The sequence below is a fragment of the Lissotriton helveticus genome, chromosome 7 (assembly GCF_964261635.1).
Source record: "Lissotriton helveticus chromosome 7, aLisHel1.1, whole genome shotgun sequence".
NCBI classification, from domain to species: domain Eukaryota; kingdom Metazoa; phylum Chordata; class Amphibia; order Caudata; family Salamandridae; genus Lissotriton; species Lissotriton helveticus.
In genome coordinates, this window is record NC_136068.1 from 689384134 (window position 1) to 689404392 (window position 20259).

Sequence of the window (20259 nt, forward strand, 5' to 3'; positions counted from 1 at the left end):
AGAGGTCTTGTGAGGGAGGGATGTCCGTAGACTCGCTGGTGGGTTGGACGTACTCCTTGATGATGCTGAATAGTTCTTGGCTGTTGTGTGCATGTGTGGAGAGCCTGTCTTCAATTGCTTTTTTCTAATTTGTCAGATGAGTTGGTGGTGGGCTTTGATGGCGGCTCTGAAGTCCTTGTGCGTCTCTGTAGATTTGGAGTTCTTCCAGGCCTTTTCGAGGCGGAGCACTTGCGTCTCGATTCTCGAAATTCGGTGGTGAACCATCTGGCTTTCTTGGTGTGAATGTTGTTGTTTTACTTGAGGGGGCTATGGTATTGGCACTGTCGGTGATCCATCGGTGCAGGGTTCGGGCTGTGGTGTTTAGGTCGTCGTCTTACGAGATGGTTGGGGTGGAGATGCTGAGTGAGGAGGTGAGCTGGTCGTCAGTGATTTTGGTCCAGTTTTTTCATGGGAGCAGGTGCTGGTGTCTCTGGATGGTGGATGTTCTGAAGGTGAAGTCGACGCATCGGTGGTCTGTCCATGGGAGTTTGGTGGTGTGGCTGACAATGATGGAGTTTCCTGTTGTGAATAGGGGGTCAAGGGTGTGTCCTGCTGAGTGCGTACGTTCGGTCACGATCTGGTGGATCCAATGTTGTGGAGGTTGTCCAGGAGGGATGTGGTGTGGGTCCAGTTGGTTGCTGAGGTGGAAGTTGAGGCCTCCCAGCACGGTGTACTTGGTGGATGCAATGGCATGCGGGGAGATGATGTCCGTGATGGAGTTGGCGAATGGTCCGCGGGTCCAGAGGGTCAGTAGATTAGGGTTCCCTGGAGGGTAGTGGTAGGGCTGGCCAGTATCTTGAAGTGAAGGTGTTCCATCACGTCTGTGGGCTCATCGGGGAGTGTGCTCAGGCAGAGGGAGGATTTATGGACGACGGCGATTCCTCCTCCCAGGCGGGTGGGGGCAGTCCCTCCTGGAGATCTTGTATCCTTGGGGAATGGCGATGGTGATGTCCGGTCCCGAGGTGGTGCTGGTCCTGGTTTCGGTGAAGAACGATATGTCTGGGGTGGTGCTGTCGAGGAGGTCCCAGATTTCTGTGGTGTGTTTGTGGAGTGATCTGACGCTGAGGAGGATGCATTGCAGAGTCTTCGGTTCGGGTGTGTTCTTGCGGGTGGGTTGTGTTGGCTCCATGTTCCTGGTGGTGCTGCAGGTGTGCTGGCAGCGGTGACCGCTGAAGGGTCCATGGGTGTCGGCTGGTGTTGCTAGCTTGCAGTTAATGTTACGGCCTGGGTTAAATGTGGGGAGTGCCACTGGGTTGTAGCTTTGGCGGTGCGAAGGTCAAGGGTTCCTGGAGCTGGTCACAGATGGCCTTGGCTTTGGCACGCCAAGTGGCACGCCCGCTGCACGCGGCCACCATTAAGTAGGGTCGCGGAGGGCTGGACAGCTGGGAGGCAGAAGCGGGGAGGAGAACTGGCTCGGGCTGGTTGCATGGGGGAGGGGCTGCGGGGGCAGCAGCGGTGGGAAAAATGGAGGAAGCAAGCAAAAGAAGGACAAAAATGAAAGAGCAACGAGGGTGAAAAAAGTAAAGGAAAAGATATAAAGAGTAAGGGGATGATAAGAGTAAGGGGATGATAAGAATAAGGGGTGAAATGGAACAGAAAGCAGAAGAGAACTGCTATAAAGAGTGAAGGGGTGAAAAGCTAAAAGGGTGAAAGCGGATCAGAAGAGAACTTCTATAAAGAGTGAAGGGGTAAAAAGCTGAAAGGGTGAAAATGGAGCAAAAATCAGAAGAGAACTGCTGTAAAGAATGAAGGGGTGAAAAGCTAAAAGGGTGAAAATCGAGCAGAAAGCAGAAGAGAACTGCTGTAAAGAGTGAAGGGGTGAAAAGCTAAAAGGGTGAAAGTGGAGCAGAAAGCAAAGGGTGAAAACGGAGCAGAAAGTAAAGGGTAAAAACAGAGCAGAAAGGAAAGGGTGAAAATGGTGCAGAAAGCAGAGGGTGAAAACGGAGCAGAAAGCAGAGGGTGAAAGGAGAGCAGAGAGGAAAGGGTGAAAAATTGAGCAGAAAGCAGAGGGTGCAAACGGAGCAGAAAGGAGAGAGTGAAGGGGGCAGAAAGAGGAGCAAGAGAATGAGTCAGAGGTCCACTGGGCCACCAGGGATGAGGTGCAGGAATAACCTATGGGTGGAGGAGGGCCTCGAACACCTATCACTATGGAGTGCAAGGGCTTGTCAGGGCCTCACTTAATGGTGGAGCTGTGAGGGTGGGAGAGCAGTTTCACTGACAATGAGTCAATACTCTTTCCTCCGCTTTATATATGTCAATTCTATTCTCGACACTCATAAAGCATATAATTTTATCTTTAAGCATGGATAACATACCTGCCTTAGCTATTAGATGAGCATGAAAATGCACTGGTCCAACACTCTGCAAGCACTGCAATGACAAAGAGGACTATATTCATTTGATTTGCATCTGTCCATGCCTGCACATGCTCCAGCTACAACATTTAAAGATCAGTTTCAGTGACAAAACATTTGAACACGTAGGGAAGCCATAATCACTTGCTTCAAACCTGACGACCCACAAATAATTTGCAAATTTTTTAAGTTCCTGAAAATAGCCTGTCTCAAGAACTTGGTGTCAGGTAATTCCACCATAGTAGTTCACTTCTCAACTATGACAAAGTGAAGGTGGATTCAAGCCTTAGTCACCAGGACTTTTGATCTTACTCATATTCATAATGTACCCATAGGAAGTACAAAACTCTTCCTTGATTATCTTCAATCAATTAGATTATGAGCATATCCTGAATGCAATCCAAACTGTATTTTTAGCATGTATAGCGATATGACGTATAAAATAAGATCTCGCCTCATGATAGGAAATATATAATAGATTAATCAGATAGACTGATTGGTAAGTTTCAAAAAAGATAATGCTTGTTTATTTTTGCACATATATGTGATAAATTGAAGCAACAACTTTGTTCAAGGCACCAATCAAGACGGCAATCGCTCCGCTCATCTAATGCCTTTTTGGCTAAAGTCCCTAGGATTCGGAGAGCTAGAGCAGGAGGCCGCTCTTTTGTTTACAATGCGTCCAATCTCTGGAATGCCCTTCCCTACCTCCTTAGAAGCAATTCCAATCTGTTGAGCTTTCGTAAGCAGCTCAAAACTTTTTTGTTCCACTAACTCTCACCTTCCCCGGCTCTTCTACTTGGAAGACTCTGTTCCAGTTATAGCGCCTGGACGCCTCAGGGCAGCTGCTGCGCTCAATAAAAACGCTTTTCCTTTCATTTCATTTCATTCTTGTATACCTGATAAATTCTAAAATATTGGCACAATAAGAATAAGTTGAATGATCTGAAGTAAGTGCCTGGTAGCTTCCATATTTATAATGTTTATGTTGTAAATAGATTAGGTAGGCAGCAGGACACGTCTTCAGGATATTAAGATAGGTTTATTAAGTTACACAAGATAAGACAGCAGAGCAGTAAACCTCACAGCTGACCAGACCATCAACTGCCAAGGCTGGAATCTCACAACACAGATAGAACACACTTAGGTGGTATGGGAGACTGGTAAGATAAGAACACTAAGAAAGGACTACAGACACCAAGTAGTCATATTGAAGTAAGTATAAATATACAACACATCTTCTCCCCTTACAGACAAAACACGAATGAAAGACTCATACACATAGTAAGAGTTAAAGCATGGAGAAACATGAAGAAGAAAACATATAACACGTAGGCGGTCAGTGACCTCGTGAACTTCCAGAACACAAAGGAAGAGAATCAGAGAATCAAGATCAAGATGAGAATGATGATGAAGATCATGACATCAACTGCCAAGGCTGGAATCCCACAACACAGATAGAACACACTTAGGTAGTAAGGGAGACTGGTAAGATAAGAACACTAAGAAAGGACTACAGACACCAAGTAGTCATATTGAAGTAAGTATAAATATACAACAATTTACTTACTTTGCACAGATGTGATAAATTGGACTCTTTGCCTTCTTTGTTTTAACCATTTCCGACTTGGCAATTAGTTTAAACCCTGTCTCTCTTGTACTTCTGTTAAAAAAAAAAATTGCCTAACAAGTACAAGTTGTATGATTCGATGAAAGTTCTTTACAATAAATTGTATTGAAATGTAAGGAATAAGTATTCTTTTGTAAAATGGTTATTGTTTTAATGAACTAAAACAATAAAATTAGCTTGAACTTTGACACTTAGTAAATATTTCACACATAAATGTGATACACAGGACAATGGACTTTGGCTTACCTTTTAAACACTGGAGAGTCCAGGATTCCAGAGCCCACTATTTCAAACACAGTTTGAGTTGAAGATTCAATCGTTTATTATATTTGGAAGTCTGAAATAACTTAATAAAAACTGCCCTCTAATTTTCTTATGATATTCTATAAAATATGTAACATCACTACTCATCTGTAATAAGAAAAGGCCATTGTTGTCAGTTACAGCAAATAATGCCTGCTGCAATGGGCAGCACTCAGTGTAAAAGAAAGACAAATTAGAAGAATTGAACAAATATTTATATAGTATAAGAATACACATCTTGTTGCCTCTTTCCTGCGGACGATTTTACCAAAAATGCAGTTATCATTGAATAAAGAGATATTTAGGGAACCCATACTGTTCTCTTGGACAGCTGCTGTTCACGGTAACTTATTTGCTTTTTGTATTCTGAACTACAGCCGCTTTCAAAAGAGACAAGCTGCTTATAACTAATTACAAAATGTCAGCGGACTTGACTTGCAACCACGGTTTTCTCTTTATTATAAAACCAATTATTAAAAATAGGTTTGCGAAGAGTGGCGGTCGTCTGTGTATTGCAAAAGATAAAAGACCCCATCTCTTTCGTTACATGTAGACAAATAGATGTGGGTTGTTTAAGAAAAAGGCAAAATGATGATACCCCACGACGAACACAAGAACATATGTTGTTAGAAACCAACGATGCAGATTTTGGCTCGTTCAGTCCTAGGTTTTTCTGCATGTCCCTTCACTCGTAGCCCTGTATTTTATAACGTAGCGCATTCAAGCACCAGAAGGCAATGGAAATATAAAAGCAGGGCTCAATTAATTACTCGTGTGCGAAAACGCGGTAATCCGAGATCTAAAATAAAGTGTTCGTTTATTTTTCGACCAATGCACTCCGGGGTACAAGTTGTTTAAATGTCGACTCCGAGTGTAATTGAACAGAGTTAAACACATGTTTTCGAACTGTCCTGCACTCGCCCGATCATAGACACGCCCACTTCTGTCAGTACCTTATGGGCTGCTCCCACGTGGACCTCCCGCAGTCTCTTTAAATCAGTGCCGGAAGTTATCACCCGGGCCGCATCACTGCCGGCCAATGGCTGGGAGCCGAGCGTCTCTACGTGATGTCACATCCGGCGTTACTGTGGAGCCGGCAGGCTTGAAGAGGGGAATCCGGGTAGAGGCGGAGTAGACCCGGCAAGAGAGAGGGGGCGCCATGGCCTTCGACTTCCGCAGGTAAGGAGGTGTGTGCGGGGTACGACCCCGGTGCCCACCACAGACAGGGCACGCCGCCCCCTCCAGGCAGTTACTGCATTGTAAGATGCTTCTTTACTGTCATCATCACGAGGCCATAAGAAAGGCACCACGAAGGGAAAATGAGAATAAATGAGACTTATTGGTCCTGACAAATCTTCTCTCCTCCACCAAACAGCCCACCCTCTAGGGTCCTACCTGTTCTTACCCCTGTCTCGTGAACCTGCCCACTATACTATACACACAGGGGTTGCAGCACTCTCTCTGCTCCCAGGGTTCTACTGCTTTCTCTCCCTGTTTGTGCCCCGGGGGAGGTGGGTGCGGTCTAGGTTGGACGCCCCTCATGCTTCCTTAGGGCTGCAGTCTTCCAACCTCTCTCCTGCACCCAGCGGTCCTGCCTTCCAAACTCCAATCATGCACCCAGGAGGCTGCTGCCTTCACACGCCCCCATTATACTTTACTCCCTTGCGCCCACCTACTGCGACCTTGTTTCCCCGCCCTCTTTGCGTTCTGTCACAGCTGACTTGAATACCCCCTTGTATCTCAAGGAGCTGCTGCTTTCCACCTTTACCCTCTTGCACCTAGGGGGTACTTCCTACTTCGTCCCCCCTTGCACAAAGGTGACTGCTGGCTTACTACTTCCTTCCCCTTGCACAAAGGTGACTGCTGTCTTACTACTTCCTTCCCCTTGCACAAAGGTGACTACTGTCTTACTACTTCCTTCTCCTTGCACCAAGGTGGCTGCTGCCTTCCTACTTCCTCCCCTCTTGCACAAAGGTGACTGCTGTCTTACTACTTCCTTCTCCTTGCACAAAGGTGACTGCTGTCTTACTACTTCCTTCTCCTTGCACCAAGGTGGCTGATGCCTTCCTACTTCCTTCCCCTTGCACAAAGGTGGCTGCTGTCTTACTACTTCCTCCCCCTTGCACAAAGGTGGCTGCTGTCTTACTACTTCCTCCCACTTGCACAAAGGTGGCTGCTGTCTTACTACTTCCTTCTCCTTGCACAAAGGTGGCTGCTGTCTTACTACTTCCTCCCCCTTGCACAAAGGTGGCTGCTGTCTTACTTCTTCCTCCCCCCTTGCACAAAGGTGGCTGCTGTCTTACTTCTTCCTCCCCCCTTGCACAAAGGTGGCTGCTGTCTTACTTCTTCCTCCCCCCTTGCACAAAGGTGGCTGCTGTCTTACTTCTTCCTCCCCCCTTGCACAAAGGTGGCTGCTGTCTTACTTCTTCCTCCCCCCTTGCACAAAGGTGGCTGCTGTCTTACTTCTTCCTCCCCCCTTGCACAAAGGTGGCTGCTGTCTTACTTCTTCCTCCCCCCTTGCACAAAGGTGGCTGCTGTCTTACTTCTTCCTCCCCCCTTGCACAAAGGTGGCTGCTGTCTTACTTCTTCCCCCCCCCCCTTGCACAAAGGTGGCTGCTGTCTTACTTCTTCCTCCCCCTTGCACAAAGGTGGCTGCTGTCTTACTTCTTCCTCCCACCTACCCTCAGGGGCTGCTGCTTTCCTGTTCCACCTGCACCCTGGGGCTGCTGCCTTCAACCCCCCCCCCTTTTAATAGTTGCTTCCTTCAGTACCCGTCCTGCACCCATGAGCTGCAGCCTCCGGTTCACCCACTCCCCTGCAACAAGAGACTACCGCCTTCGACGCCCATCCCAGGGTTGCTGCTTTAAATTACTCCCTATTTTTTGCACCCAGGGTCACCGCATTCAATTCTCCTGCCCCGTTTTTTTGCACCTAGGGTTGCTGCCTTCAATCCCCACCCTACAACCTGCTCTGAGGAGCTTTCCAAAAGAATCACAACCGGTACCCAGGGGCTGCTGCTGTCATTCCCCCCATTGCACTCAGGGGCTGCTTCCTTCGATGACTCTTCAAATTCCCACCTCCTTTAATCTGCCCTGTATCCAGTGGCTACGGTCTTCACCTTCATTTGCACCCAGCGGAGGCAGTTGCCCACCATTTCTTCAGCTGTACTCCAAGGACTGAAGACCTCCCGCCCCTGCAACCATGGGCGGCAACTGGCATACATTATTTGAGTCCATCCCAGAGTGAGGCGTAAAAATCCACAGAAATGTGCTGGTGAAACAACACAATAGCAATGCCTTTTAAAGCCCCTTGGAGGGGACAGACGAGTGACTCAGAGTGTACTGTAATGGGTAACCAGAGTAAATACTCCATAGGACCTGCAGGCATGCACTGGATACAGTCAGCTGTTATAAATGATGTAAGTAGTCTGTCCAGGAGCATCAAAGATCAGGCATGCAGCAATGGTGGATACCCCTTAGAAGCTGCCCAGCATTGACTAGAGTGGCAATCTGCAAATATGCACTGGTTACAGGCAGCCATACTTCCCCAGGACATGGCCATACTTGCAGGCGCACAAACTCTGAATCCAATGTAGCCAGGTACAAATCAAGGAGGCTATAGTCTGCTTTTGAAGAAAAACCAAAGGTGATGATGGACGGAGCGTTGACAATACAAACACTCACCCCCAGTCAACTGATCTGGGTTTAATCCATCACCGTTCTTTAGCTCACTCCGCCACCCCAGTTCAGACATTTTGGCCTAGACTTCTTGGACAAGCCAGCACACACAACCAGTCACTTTTAAACCCAGTCTTTTCCTGTGACGCCTTTAAAAAAAGGTACAAGATCTACTAGAAGTAGTCTGGAGCCCTCATTGTGCTATTCCTTTTACACTTCCTATTAGGTGGGGAACAAAACAACAAATAAGTATCGTGAAATTAAACAAACAGAAGGAAATGGCACCTTGACTTTTTAGTTTTCTTGCTGAAAGATTGTAACAACTTAAATCATCTGGTAAAAGAATAGAATGACCCAGATGTAATCTTTGCAACAGACGATTCTTAAATATCTTTTTATTTATTTATTTATTATTTTACAGGTTTTATATAGCGCTGGCTAGACCTGGAGGTATCATAGCACTTTACATGAACATCAGATCATAGTTTCAGGTTACATCGTTACAAAGGTTACACAGTTAATAGAGCATGGCAACATAGTTATTTGTAAGGTCGAGATGAACAAAAAGCACAAATACGTAAGGGGAAAAGCAGGGAAGGGGAAAGATTCAGGGGAGGGGGTAGGTGCTGGGGAAGTAGACAGATAATGAAGGCGGGAAAGAGAAGGGGAGGCTGAAGGACACAGCATGGAAGGAGGAGGGGGAAGGGCAACGGGGACACAAACCGGTAGACGAGTCAAAGCAACGTCCAAAGTCCAGTAAGCTGTGATCCCAGGGGAAGTGGTATCACTTCTCTAGCTCTGTTGCGGGAGGCTCCCTTTACGCAGTGGACTCACTCAGAGGGGTCTCTGAGACTCCAAGGCCTACATACTGGATCCTTTCCCAAAAAGGGGAGAGGGAGTGCTTTGGCAGGGGTGCCATACCATAACTCCGCTGTGAGTGGCTCCCATGGCGCAGTGGATTTAACAAAAACTCCCGGAGTTAACAAAAACTTTAAAACACTCCTCACAAAATAATTGATGGTTTACTCCAGACCTGGCTAAGATGAAGCTGATTCTAGGCCAATATGAATAACAAAGGTGAATAAACTACGACGAGACCACCAAAGCAAAGTATACAGAATATGCCAAATGTTATGAAGAAAAGATTGAAGTGGGAAAAGAATATATATTTCTAGTTTTAGCTAGGAAGTCGCCAAATTTGGCTACAGTACTCTTTAGAGTTATAGCTAAACCTAGGCAACCTGTATCACACTTGGGATCCTTTCCACAGTATGATGTTCAGTTGCAACTAGGTAGCCTCATGCTTTGAGACAAAAATATCTAAGATTTGTAAGGAACTGTTATGCTCTCCCATAACATCTCCCTGATTGCAGAAATCCTGCTGACCCCACCCCCATCAATAGTTTGAATCTGTTTCTCCAACAGCTGTCGCAGAGACTTTCCACCTGCTGAACTTCTGAATCACCCAATGACCCTGCACCTGCAAAAATACTCAAGGCAACGATCTCTGTAGATCCTGAAATTATACTCCCTATATTAAACTGTATTTTGATGAATGGAAAAGTTCAATTTACTTGGAAGCATGCTGTTGTGAAACCCTTATTGAAAAAACCTAATCTAAAACCTAAGCTGTTGAGTAACTATAGTTCCATCTCAACCCTATGTTTTGTTTTTTGGAAAAGTTATTGAAAGTTTTGGAACATTTATTGAAAAATGGGTCTACTCGCAATTGATTACATTTGTTGAAGCACTTAACCTGTGGGATTTACATCACCCAGGGTTCAGAACTGGGTGTAGCATGGAGATAAAGGTGGTGTCTGTCTTTGATTGTCTCAGTAGAGAAACGGGTAAGGGAGAGATCGGTGCCCTTTGCCTCCTCGATTTATTAGCTGCCTTTGACACCACTGACCACCCCATACTAATTTTCAGAATAATGGAACTGGGATCTATGGCACAGCCATGAAATTGAACATTTTATTTTTTAATGAAGCAACACAAACTGACTAGTGCATCCTTCTTTTCTAAGTGTACAATTCCTATGTTTTTGAGTACAACATGTCTTGATATTGTCTCAACTATTTAATATTTATTTCCTTCTACTGGCACTAGCTCTCCATGTGTTGGGTTCGACGTTTTGCATGTGTGTTGATGATACAGTTTGGGTTTGAACTGAAGAAAGTTTTTTAGGTCAGTACCCCTCGTCGAACCAGGAAATTGCAAATATCCTATGGTACGGTATACGAGAAACTGGATATCGCTTAACTTCTTTTAAGTTCAACCCATCAAAGACTGAAATGCTGCTTGTTCCCGAAAGTCCTCAAAAGTTTAATGTGCCTTACTGGACCTCTGAAATGGAAACATGCCCTAGCCCAGCAAATTTCCTGAGTAACATAGGGAACTCCATTGAATTGACTCAGATCTTAGCACTTCACAACCAAGCAACAAACACAACTAAAACTTGATTCGGGCAGCTAAAATGTTTTTTTTTTTAAATCTAAAATAAATATGCTGCCTTTTCCAGAAGAGAATCTCAATCCACACTATTACAGTCCAGTCTGCTCTTTGGCAATGCATTGCAGTCATCAAAATCCCTTTTGCAACAATTACAAATTGTGCAAAGTTTGGCTGCACGTCTCCCTATAGAGCATGCATTGATTACCAATAAAAGATTAAATTAATTTCAAAACTAAGGTCTTCGTACATGGAACACTGTATCTGGGAGCCCAGAATTTTTGGGATGCTAAATTCCAATGCCATGCTCTAGCCCACACCTTGAGTTTCAAGCAAGAATATATCTGTAGGACCTAGATGGGGTGACAACGCATTTTTGGGGCATCTGCCAAGATAGGCAACAGGCTGACCTAACAAAAGGATTGTGGAAATCTGGTGCATGATCAAGTTATTATGCACTTCAATAACCCCAACCTTCAGGATAAAGTGTGGGTCCATGGTGATTCTAGTTTGCAAGAAGTCTCAGCCATAATTAGCAAGCCCGAGCTTACCTCTTGGTGTGCCAAAGATGTAGTGTCATCTTGCTAAAAAGATGGCGGCGACGATATTGTTAAATTGAAGAATTTTATAAGGTCACACAAGCTATGCAGGGTCTTGGGAGCCGCACGGTGTAGGAGAAAGACCTCTGTGATGCTTATGTTGGGGTTTGAGTCATCAATAAAGCCTTTGAATCAAGTTGGTTTAGCTTTAATACTTAATAGAGCCCACCATACTTTTTGCAGCACACAAGTGGTAGCTCCGATGTGGTGATGTCTTATAGGCCCCAGAGTATACCATAAAGCTCCTGAATTAGCCGACTGCCCAATAGTGGCTTTACCATTAATCGATTATAAACAGGGAGTGGATTCTTGATTATTCTTCTGAAGAAAGAGGTCACTAGTTTCTGGTGTGAGCTTGTTGGACATCATTGAAAAAGGATGTTATGTTCCTCAAATACTCCAGAGGATTAGAGGTGTCCCTTGAACGCTTTACCGCTCTACAGAGCAAGTCCTTCTATTAGGGCGGACTGTGAGTGGATGGTTGTATAGCCATGGTTTGCGCCCACCAGCGCTCTCGGAACTGCAGGATGTGTGCATCCAGTGTTGGCCGTTCAGCCCCTTCCTAGACCCAAATAGAACTTAGATAACCTTTTAAGAGGAATATGCCCCTAATAAATTAGTGCAAGATTTAGTAGCGCTTGCCTTTTTGGGGTTCGCAGTGCAGCTTTTTGTGATTTCTATGAATCCGTTTTTAAGACCTTCTAAAAGGGGCTTACGGCATTGAAGGTACACTATAGAAACAGGGTTGTATGTTTTTTCAAAGAACTCCGTTGTAACGCATGCCTTTACCACGCATGCGTTACAACGGAATACTATTTACACGACTATCTTTTTCCACGTATTTTATCGTGGTGACGTCATAAGTAAAAAAAAAAAAAACGGCCGTTTCCTTCCTCTGCGATGCCGATTGCCTGCACATCACGCCTAAAGGTGAGTGTTTTTTGGGGGGGGGGGAAGCCCCCCTCAACCCCCCTTTTTTTTATATGTACCCTTTTACCACACATGCCTTTACTACGTACCTCGTAGTAAAAGTATGCGTGGTAAAGGCTGTCGTTGTAACCACGCATGCGTTGTAATGCATGCGTGGTTACATTTTTCGTTGAAACGGCCTCGTTGTAGTGGCCGTTTCCCTAGAAACATAATACTTTACCTACTGCGCCCTTGTGCTTTTTCTCTGGGAATGCAATTGGGTGTGGCGCAGAAGGAGGGTCTGCAAGACTTCAGAATGTACTGACCTAATTCACGTCTCTGAAGATTAAGAACATTTTCTTTAGAGCATTGTGTTCCATTTATTCATGTAATGTGCGTCCTGTGCAAATAAAGCGTCTGTTTATGCAAGGCTGAAAAAAGTGAGCTACGGCAAGAGCAGAGGGCCACGCAGCAAAACAAAGCTTCAGTGCATCCTTGGTGTTAAAGTCGATTGGGTACTTCAGCCTCTCTGGACCCACCTGGAAACAATACCGAACTACTGCATCCGGTAAAGCCTGCAGGGGTGTCAGTGACCTCTTCCTGGTGGCGAGCTGGAGTACTTCACAGGTGGCCTTGGCAGTATTTCCATTCGGGTTCATATGTAGAAAATGTTGGCAACCTAATTTCTAGCCCCATAATGGAGTTTTATGTTATGTATTTATTATTCTGCATATTTGGGATAATGCAGGAAAATAACGACCCCTGTGGCAGCTACTCAGTTTATCGTGGATAGCACGAGATGAGCCTGTGAAATTCGTTTCTTGGAAATTGAACAGGAAGTCCAGTGAAACCGGTGGCGTAATCTTTGTGTTGCCTAGTTACGGAGCATTAGTTTTGGTGTAATTACAAATTAAGCATGCCTGCCAGCTTTGACAAAGCAAATTGCTGTGGCTTATTTATTACTGAACACACATGCCAGATCTATAGGCTTTACTCATCCTTCGTGTCCGGTCGAATTAATTTTTTTTGTCTTTTATTTAGCTTACTTTTTCTGCAGTGTTTTCACATTTGTTTTCTGTTGGATAACTCGTAACTACTCTATTTTGTTTTTTGCAGTAGCTCCTTGCCAATTGGAGTTTATAATATGCCCACTGGGCTGCATACACATATATAATCTGAAGCCATTATAATGCTATTTTCATTACCCCCGACGTATTTGGTGAAGTGAAGAGCTTTAGCAGAGGAAGTATTGTATTATTCCTAGGATCTTGAATGGTTCTGGTAAAGTAAGCCAGACATGGGGCCTTAAATGAAAATTCTCGCTCGTATTTTCATATCTCATGAGATTGAGATTTTGCCTCCCAAGCAGCCTATAGGTGTCTTGTAGGCAAAAGCCTTTTATGGACTATACTTAACATTCATTGGGCTTAGTTCGTCCATTGCTTACCATTGGTTGGCTGTATTGTTTTCTCATTTGCTTGCTTGCTTTTTCAACCAATACGGACTAGTATCATAACCTCATGTCAAATTTCGCCCCCCTATGCTTTTTGCCGATGGTGCACAGCATTGGCAAAGCTAGTAGACCACAAATATGTGCCTGCAACTAGCACTGCTGGGTTTGAAATGTGATGCAAAAAATATATTTTTGTGGGGTTTGCCAAATTAGCTTCTCGCACAAATACGTATACATATGCTTCATGTTTCAGATATTTGCTTGAATAAAAATTGCACCATGCCCCTTTTCGACTTAGGAGTTGCTGTATTTCTTTTTGCTCTTTGTCTTGGAGTGTTTACATGCTCTCTTCAGCTTTTGCTGATAAACTATGCTTCTATATCCGGTATGACCCATTCGGAGGGTGTGCAGAAGGATATCCGTGCTCGAGTGGTTGGAGTGCACTGTGTGCGTTCCCATGAGGCCGGCGTGCCTTTGGCCTGTGTCCATCCATCCATCCACTCGACAAGTGTTGATGACGTGGCTGTGTGAAAGCACACTCAAAGCTTGGATGCTTTTGGTTAATATGGTCCATTGAACACTAATGCAGGCGTTGACAGTGGAGGCGCGTTGAGACGCGAATCTTCTCTTAGTCGTTCTTTCTGCATCGGTCCTGCAGTTTTTTATCCGCACACCGGGCTGGGTCCTGCCTTACATACAAGAAAGGGTGGGGGGCTCAGCTCGGTAAAAGCATGTATCTCCCTAAGACAGCTCAGTGTGCTGCATGTTCTGAGCTAACACCATGCTGCTGATTCAGGACTGAAGAGAAACAAAATAACTTATTTAGTTTCTGCCTTAGTCAGCAACGTCCTTTTACCAGAAAGGGTACAAAAAAGCCCAGTGTGCCCGGTTTTGGATATCACATTTTTTCTTTATTTTCAAAAAGCCTTTCTGGTAATAACTGATAGATCGTGGGTAGTCTCTGTGCACCTTATTGCCTTACGTGTGATTTATCAGACTAGCACAGTTGTCATTTAATACAGAGAAACAAAGTAGAGGCACCTATTCTCTCCATCAGAAACATATGGCAAAGCACTTCCTCTAGGAAGACATTTTATAGCTATACTTTTTCCATGTTTTGCCCTCTGTTCTTGTTCATCTTTAGTATTGCTCTTTTCAGACTTTTCATTCCCAACTGGTTAAAAATTATTTTACTAACCAGAAACTGCACAACAGCCCCTTGTTAGCCAGAGGTCTGCTAAGGTTAGAACTTTAAATACGTACAGTCATTTTAGGAAAATCTCCTCCTGCAGCTCCCAAGTAACAAATAAATACTTTTTTCCCACAATTTTGATTTAAAACTTCAGAATTTAAGAAACAGTTCTGAGGAATTTCTAAGCTTATGGAAAAGTGTATTGCCTGCAATATTGTTAGAAAGGGGAAACTTGTTTTTTGCCACAACTGAAATTCTGTTTCACTGTGCCCAGAAGAAAAATAGCCTGTATACATCCTATACTAGGAAACCTCAAACTGATTTTAAATCCTATGCAGTGACAATACATATCCAGTGACAGTGAGCAGAGCAGTGGGCTTGTTGTGCATAGGATCTCGAGCAACACTACACCAACAAAGCCCATGGAAGCAGAAATATATCCTTGGCTTTTATGTTGAGAATGTGATCTAGCGGGCTGAGTCAGTCTGCTCCTTCTGCCTCTGGGGAAGACTGAATTATGTAGAACTGCATGCTTTGACAAACTAGATATTCACATGTCATTATATACATGTTGGTGTCTGGTACACACCATCTCACGAAGTTAATGGAGCGCAAAACACAATTGGCATTCACAAGTATTTCCAAGATTGGGATAGGATGCCTGAAGCAGGGTGTGCACAACTTAATTCTATGCAATAGAAGCAGCAACAAATTATCTAGTGGCATTGGGGGTTCACTTTCATTCTCAATTGTGGCATATGGGGGGGATAGTGAACCATTCCACACTAACATATGGAAAAGAGTGCAGTTGTATCAGCCACTTCCTGCGGACACTCCTGTGCTGATCATGGGTCCACCAATGGTTGGGTCACCATACAATCTTTGAGAGATCAGAATTGTGGATGGAAACGATTTCTAAGGCACTTGCCCACCTAGACTTGGAAGTAAGGTCTCACCTATGCCTTTTCCCAGCCACTTTGAGGAGAAGCCCTACAGTGCTGACCTACCTTGGGTCACCTGCTTACCACTGTGATGGTTCAAGTTCATGTGGCTCGGCTCCACTCCATCTCCAGCATCGACCATGTATGATTAGACTGTCAGCTGTATTCAGTGTCAAAACATAAAATTGTCAAACGGTGGCTTGAGCCACCCAAGTGCTATCTTGTCCTGGCTTTGAGTCTGTGATGATTCAGTCCCTTCTATTCATAGTAAGCGCTATATAAATGCAATTACAATACAATACAATAGTTTGAGCAATGCATTTGGAAAAGCAAGTTACATTATTATTTCTATTCCTTAATTTATAACTATGCAGTTATGTTGCTCTTTGGGTACTACGTCCCAATCTGTAATCACCTTAATACTTTATATTTATTTTCCTAAAATGTATTTCTCTGAGGGGATCCTCAAGCTGTCATCAACTGAACCCACTTTGCTGCAAGTATTTCTTTTCTGTATTATCTTCTCTCAAGTCAGTTATTTGGAATGTGTTTTTACGCCATTTGGTTTATAGTGTCAAATATACATCCGTCACATGCTGGCTGGTCTTTTCTCTGTATCTCTTCTCCAAGTAGAAGGAGCTTGGTGGTGCAAGAACAGTCCTAGACCATGACTTCTTGTTAAACTCAAACTTTCCCACTTAGCGCAGAACGTGGATGCCAGAAATGTTCCCGGAGTCTATCCCAAACAGTGACTCTTGGGATAGGGTGGATGATTGCTTCTCAGTGACCTTGACCTCAGACTTGGGCTCTGTAAAGCCTACATCTGGCACCACAGGCTAAATGTCCTTGTTGCACCTGGACTATTCTACTTCTAAAGCGAGTTACTCTCTCTGCAAGAGAAAGTCCTGCCAGATTTGTGCACAGATGGAGTTGGCTACCAGCCAACGACTGACTCCTAGACCATCAGTCAGAATGAGAGCTTACCTCTGAACATACTGCATGAAGTTTTACGACTCTGTAGTTTGCATGCTAAATGAGACAATACATTTTAATGGGCTGAAAATTTGGGGGCAGGCTAAGGGCCTGGTTTAGAGTTTGGCAGACTGGACACTGCGTTACAAACCTGATGGATTTCCTTCCCTTCCTCTTAGAGACACATTATGTTGTATGGCACTTGTATTACGGTGCACAGGATTTCCATCATGTTTGTGATGGAGTATCCCCTTCGCTGAACTCTAAAGCAGTCCTAAAACAAAGTTACACGCAACCAAAGATGGAAGGCTCATCCGCTGCTGCTCTATCATTGTTTTCTTACTTTCATTTTAATCTTTATGTATTTTCTGGCCGAATCGAACCCTTTGACCTAGCCAGTTAGGTTTCCCTCTTGTCTCTCTGTACTTTGGCTCTTAGTGACTTAATTGTTTGTGTAGACAAGCATTACTTTCTTCATGAATTAATTTACTCTTTAACTTTGACCTCTATGGAGCTTTGAGTGCATTTCAACTTTGTTTCAGGAGCTTTGGGATGCAGAATTACCAGGTGCAATGATAGGGCACTCAAAAGGAGGCTTTAAATGGGAACGCCCCAATTGTTTCACTAGTTTATGGTAGTGCAACTTGCTCCACCACTCTGTACATTTTCCCTTTCATTTTCACCGTTTTATGCTTCGATTTAATTTGCATCTGCACATTCATTGCAAATGTACTGCCTTATCTAATTGTCAGTGAGAAGCATGTACAATCAACACTCGCACAAGGGGGTCAAACCTTTTCAACGATGATACCTCTGGCGTTCTGCTGCAATAGCACTCGTAGAGTAATTTCACCATTTGACTGGATTATTCTTCCCTAGTAGCAAGTATGCTTTTTGAGAACTTAAAATGCTTCATTAAATTGTCACATGTCGGGTGAATCATTTTCTAAGGGAAACAACCCTACTTCTTCTAGTCTGGGTTTAGGCCACCGCCATTGTTTTGATGCAGTAACTTGCTTGCTCAAATAAATTTGAGTCCAGTACCCTTGCTTATTTTGTTATACTGGTCTGCCGCGCTATGCAAAGCAGCTCGAGGTTTTGTGCCAGTGTTTCATGCAGGTGTTTCAGTGGCTCGTGCATCTGAGCAGAGGATGCAAGGTTTGGTGTGTTGGCATCCTCACGACATCCCCATCTCCTGATGCAGGAGTTAACCATTGACTCCACTCTTGTTTACTGCCTAAGTGCATACTCTCTTCTCATAGATATGGTCTTACCATTTCCTATTATTGCATTCGTACCATGGCCTTCTTGCATGCAGTTTAGCCAGTGGGCGGGATCGGCAGGGCACGGCGTGCCCCTACTTCTTTAATTTCAGAGTCCGTTCCCCTACTTTCTTATTTTAAACATGCCTCCCGGACGGAAGAAATCGCCAAGGCCGATAGTTAAGGCTCAGCTTTTGGGGATGAGCGGAAGGAGAGAAGGAAAAGGACTGTCTTTTCCTTCGTGCCCAGAGAGGACAAGGACAGTGCCCAGTTCTCCTGCCGCTGGCAGCTGCCCCCCACACCCTCTTAATTCTCCCTCTTCCCTCTCTTTCTGTCTCGCTCCTCATTTAGTGAAAACCGAGACTTCAAGAAACAGGTATTACCTTCTCTTAACTCTTTTCGTTTATTTGCTCCCCTGTGAAATGGATCCAAAAAAGAATTACTTTTGCTAGAAACGTAGTCTTTTTTTTGACATTTTTCAATTTTTCAGTGCAGCCTCGGGGTGGAGGGAAATGAAACATTCAAAATATGAAAAATAACTTACTAAAGCAAGACCGAGTGGCTACAAGGTGGCCAGATTTATTGATTTATTCACACCAAAACACATTAGCGCCACTTTACAGTGTTTGCCAGTGAAGCACTACTTTTGTTTTCTCATCTCTGGTTGGGCAACCTTGTTTTCCCTGGGTGGGAAAGTGCACTATTCCTAGAGGTACTGAAATACCTGCTTGATGGGTGAATTGGAAAACAAAATGCATACCGCAGCTCTGAATTCACAAATGTGGACTTTTTAAACCATACTGCTTACGTTTTGCAAGGATATAAGCAATGGGTATTGTAGTCATAGCCTTAACTGTTCAGGCAAAAGCACTCACTAATTTGTAAATGAGTGTAAAAAGAAATAGGTAGCCATGTTGTTCCTGCTTACATTTCACATGCTTTACTTAATCTTGCAGTCTGAGTGTTTGCATTTTTCTAGGATGCTAATTTTTCTTCTTTCTTTAGGCAGCATATTGCTCTAGTCTAGTGCATAATTTGAATTGAGTCACATCCAGGTATTTACAGCGGGTCAGTGCAGTGCAAGTGTCTCTCAGTGGGGCAGTACGGTGTTCAGTGGGGGGAGGGGGGGGATGGGGGGGATGGGGCACTATGGTCAGAGCTGCTGAATTTGGAACCGGGAAACCAGGTTCAGCTTAATGAACAGTCCACCAGACCACTCCCCCTGAGGGAGCACATTTCCATGCTAGACCGTGGAAGACCCGCAAGATCTTAAAAGCCCTGGTGTCTTAGCACCAGCAGGTTGACCCTAGCAGTGGCAAGTGTGGGTTAACCTTGAAGGCCTGTCCGCTACAATTCATTCTGAAGTTCACCTCTAGTCTTGCCTGCAGGCCTATGAATCAGCACACCATAGAGTGACAGTGACTCTGTCACTGAGGTCACAGGACCCTTGAGGAGGGTGGCTCTAGGGTACTGCGACCGCACCAGGTGGTGACTAGCTGCGGTCCGGGCAGCAAATATATGTTGGACAGGGGGGTTGGGTAAGGGAGGATTTCGAGGGACGATGCAGAGGGGAAATTAAATAATTCATTTTCCCTCTGCATCATCCCTCAAAAAAAAACCCCTAACCCGGGCCCACTGCTGTTACCTGCATGGACCGCGGCTGGCGCTGACTTCAGGTGGGGTCGTTGTGTTTGCAAGTATAATATGGTTTTAAAAGCACTTGCTGTCTCCTTCCTGGCCTCCAGCAATTTTCGGCAACAATAAAAATTTAATGATAACTCCAGTGATTAATGTTCTTAGTAGAGAGAGCTTGTGTTTGTCTAGTAGACATTTTGACTCCTGGAAAGGAAGTGCAGAGGATTAATGTGCCTGCTGCTAAGAACATGGACCATGCAGGTCATAAAGTGCACATAATGTAAATAGGTCAGTGGGTTACTGCTTTTGTCAGAGAAACCCTATTGTTAATTGCAGTTAATAAGTTAAAATCCTAACATAGAACAGTGAGCTATGAACTGTCATGTGAGAGCTGCATGCAAACTGCAAGTTATAATTTAGAGCATTGTTTTTCCCCAGTCTGTGATTATCCTAAAGTTGCAGAAAAAGGGTTAATTTGGGTAGAAATCAATTCTGATTATTAAAGAGAACCACAAACCGTGGTATTACATTTTAAATTCTGATTTTGTGCTTCTCCAGCCCAATCACTATTACACTATGCTGCCTACTAGTATGATTGTCATGTGACTCCTTCACCTTGTAGTCCTTTGTTGTATGTAACATTTCCTATACAGTGATATACACATGTATGATTGATTGTCTCTGTGTAATATGTGTGATGTAAAATGCTGACACCCTACACTGGTATTAGTGGTGCTGTACATTTTCTGATACTTTATTATTTTGACATTTTTACACATGCTAACAGTCTGCAAAGATTTTTCCTCATTAGTACCAATGGAACATACAACTGTAGCAGTGAG

General features: G+C 44.3%; 1 protein-coding gene across 1 annotated transcript in view; it reads left to right on the top strand.

Moving 5' to 3' along the window:
* The first annotated feature begins 5264 nt into the window (after positions 1 to 5264).
* Positions 5265 to 20259, top strand: part of ERGIC1 (endoplasmic reticulum-golgi intermediate compartment 1) — a 264315-nt gene continuing 249320 nt past the window's right edge. The window contains exon 1 of the mRNA XM_078653011.1: positions 5265 to 5505. Coding sequence (XP_078509137.1) covers positions 5486 to 5505 — 20 coding nt within the window. The 5' untranslated portion in view covers positions 5265 to 5485. The remainder of the gene's footprint in view (positions 5506 to 20259) is intronic.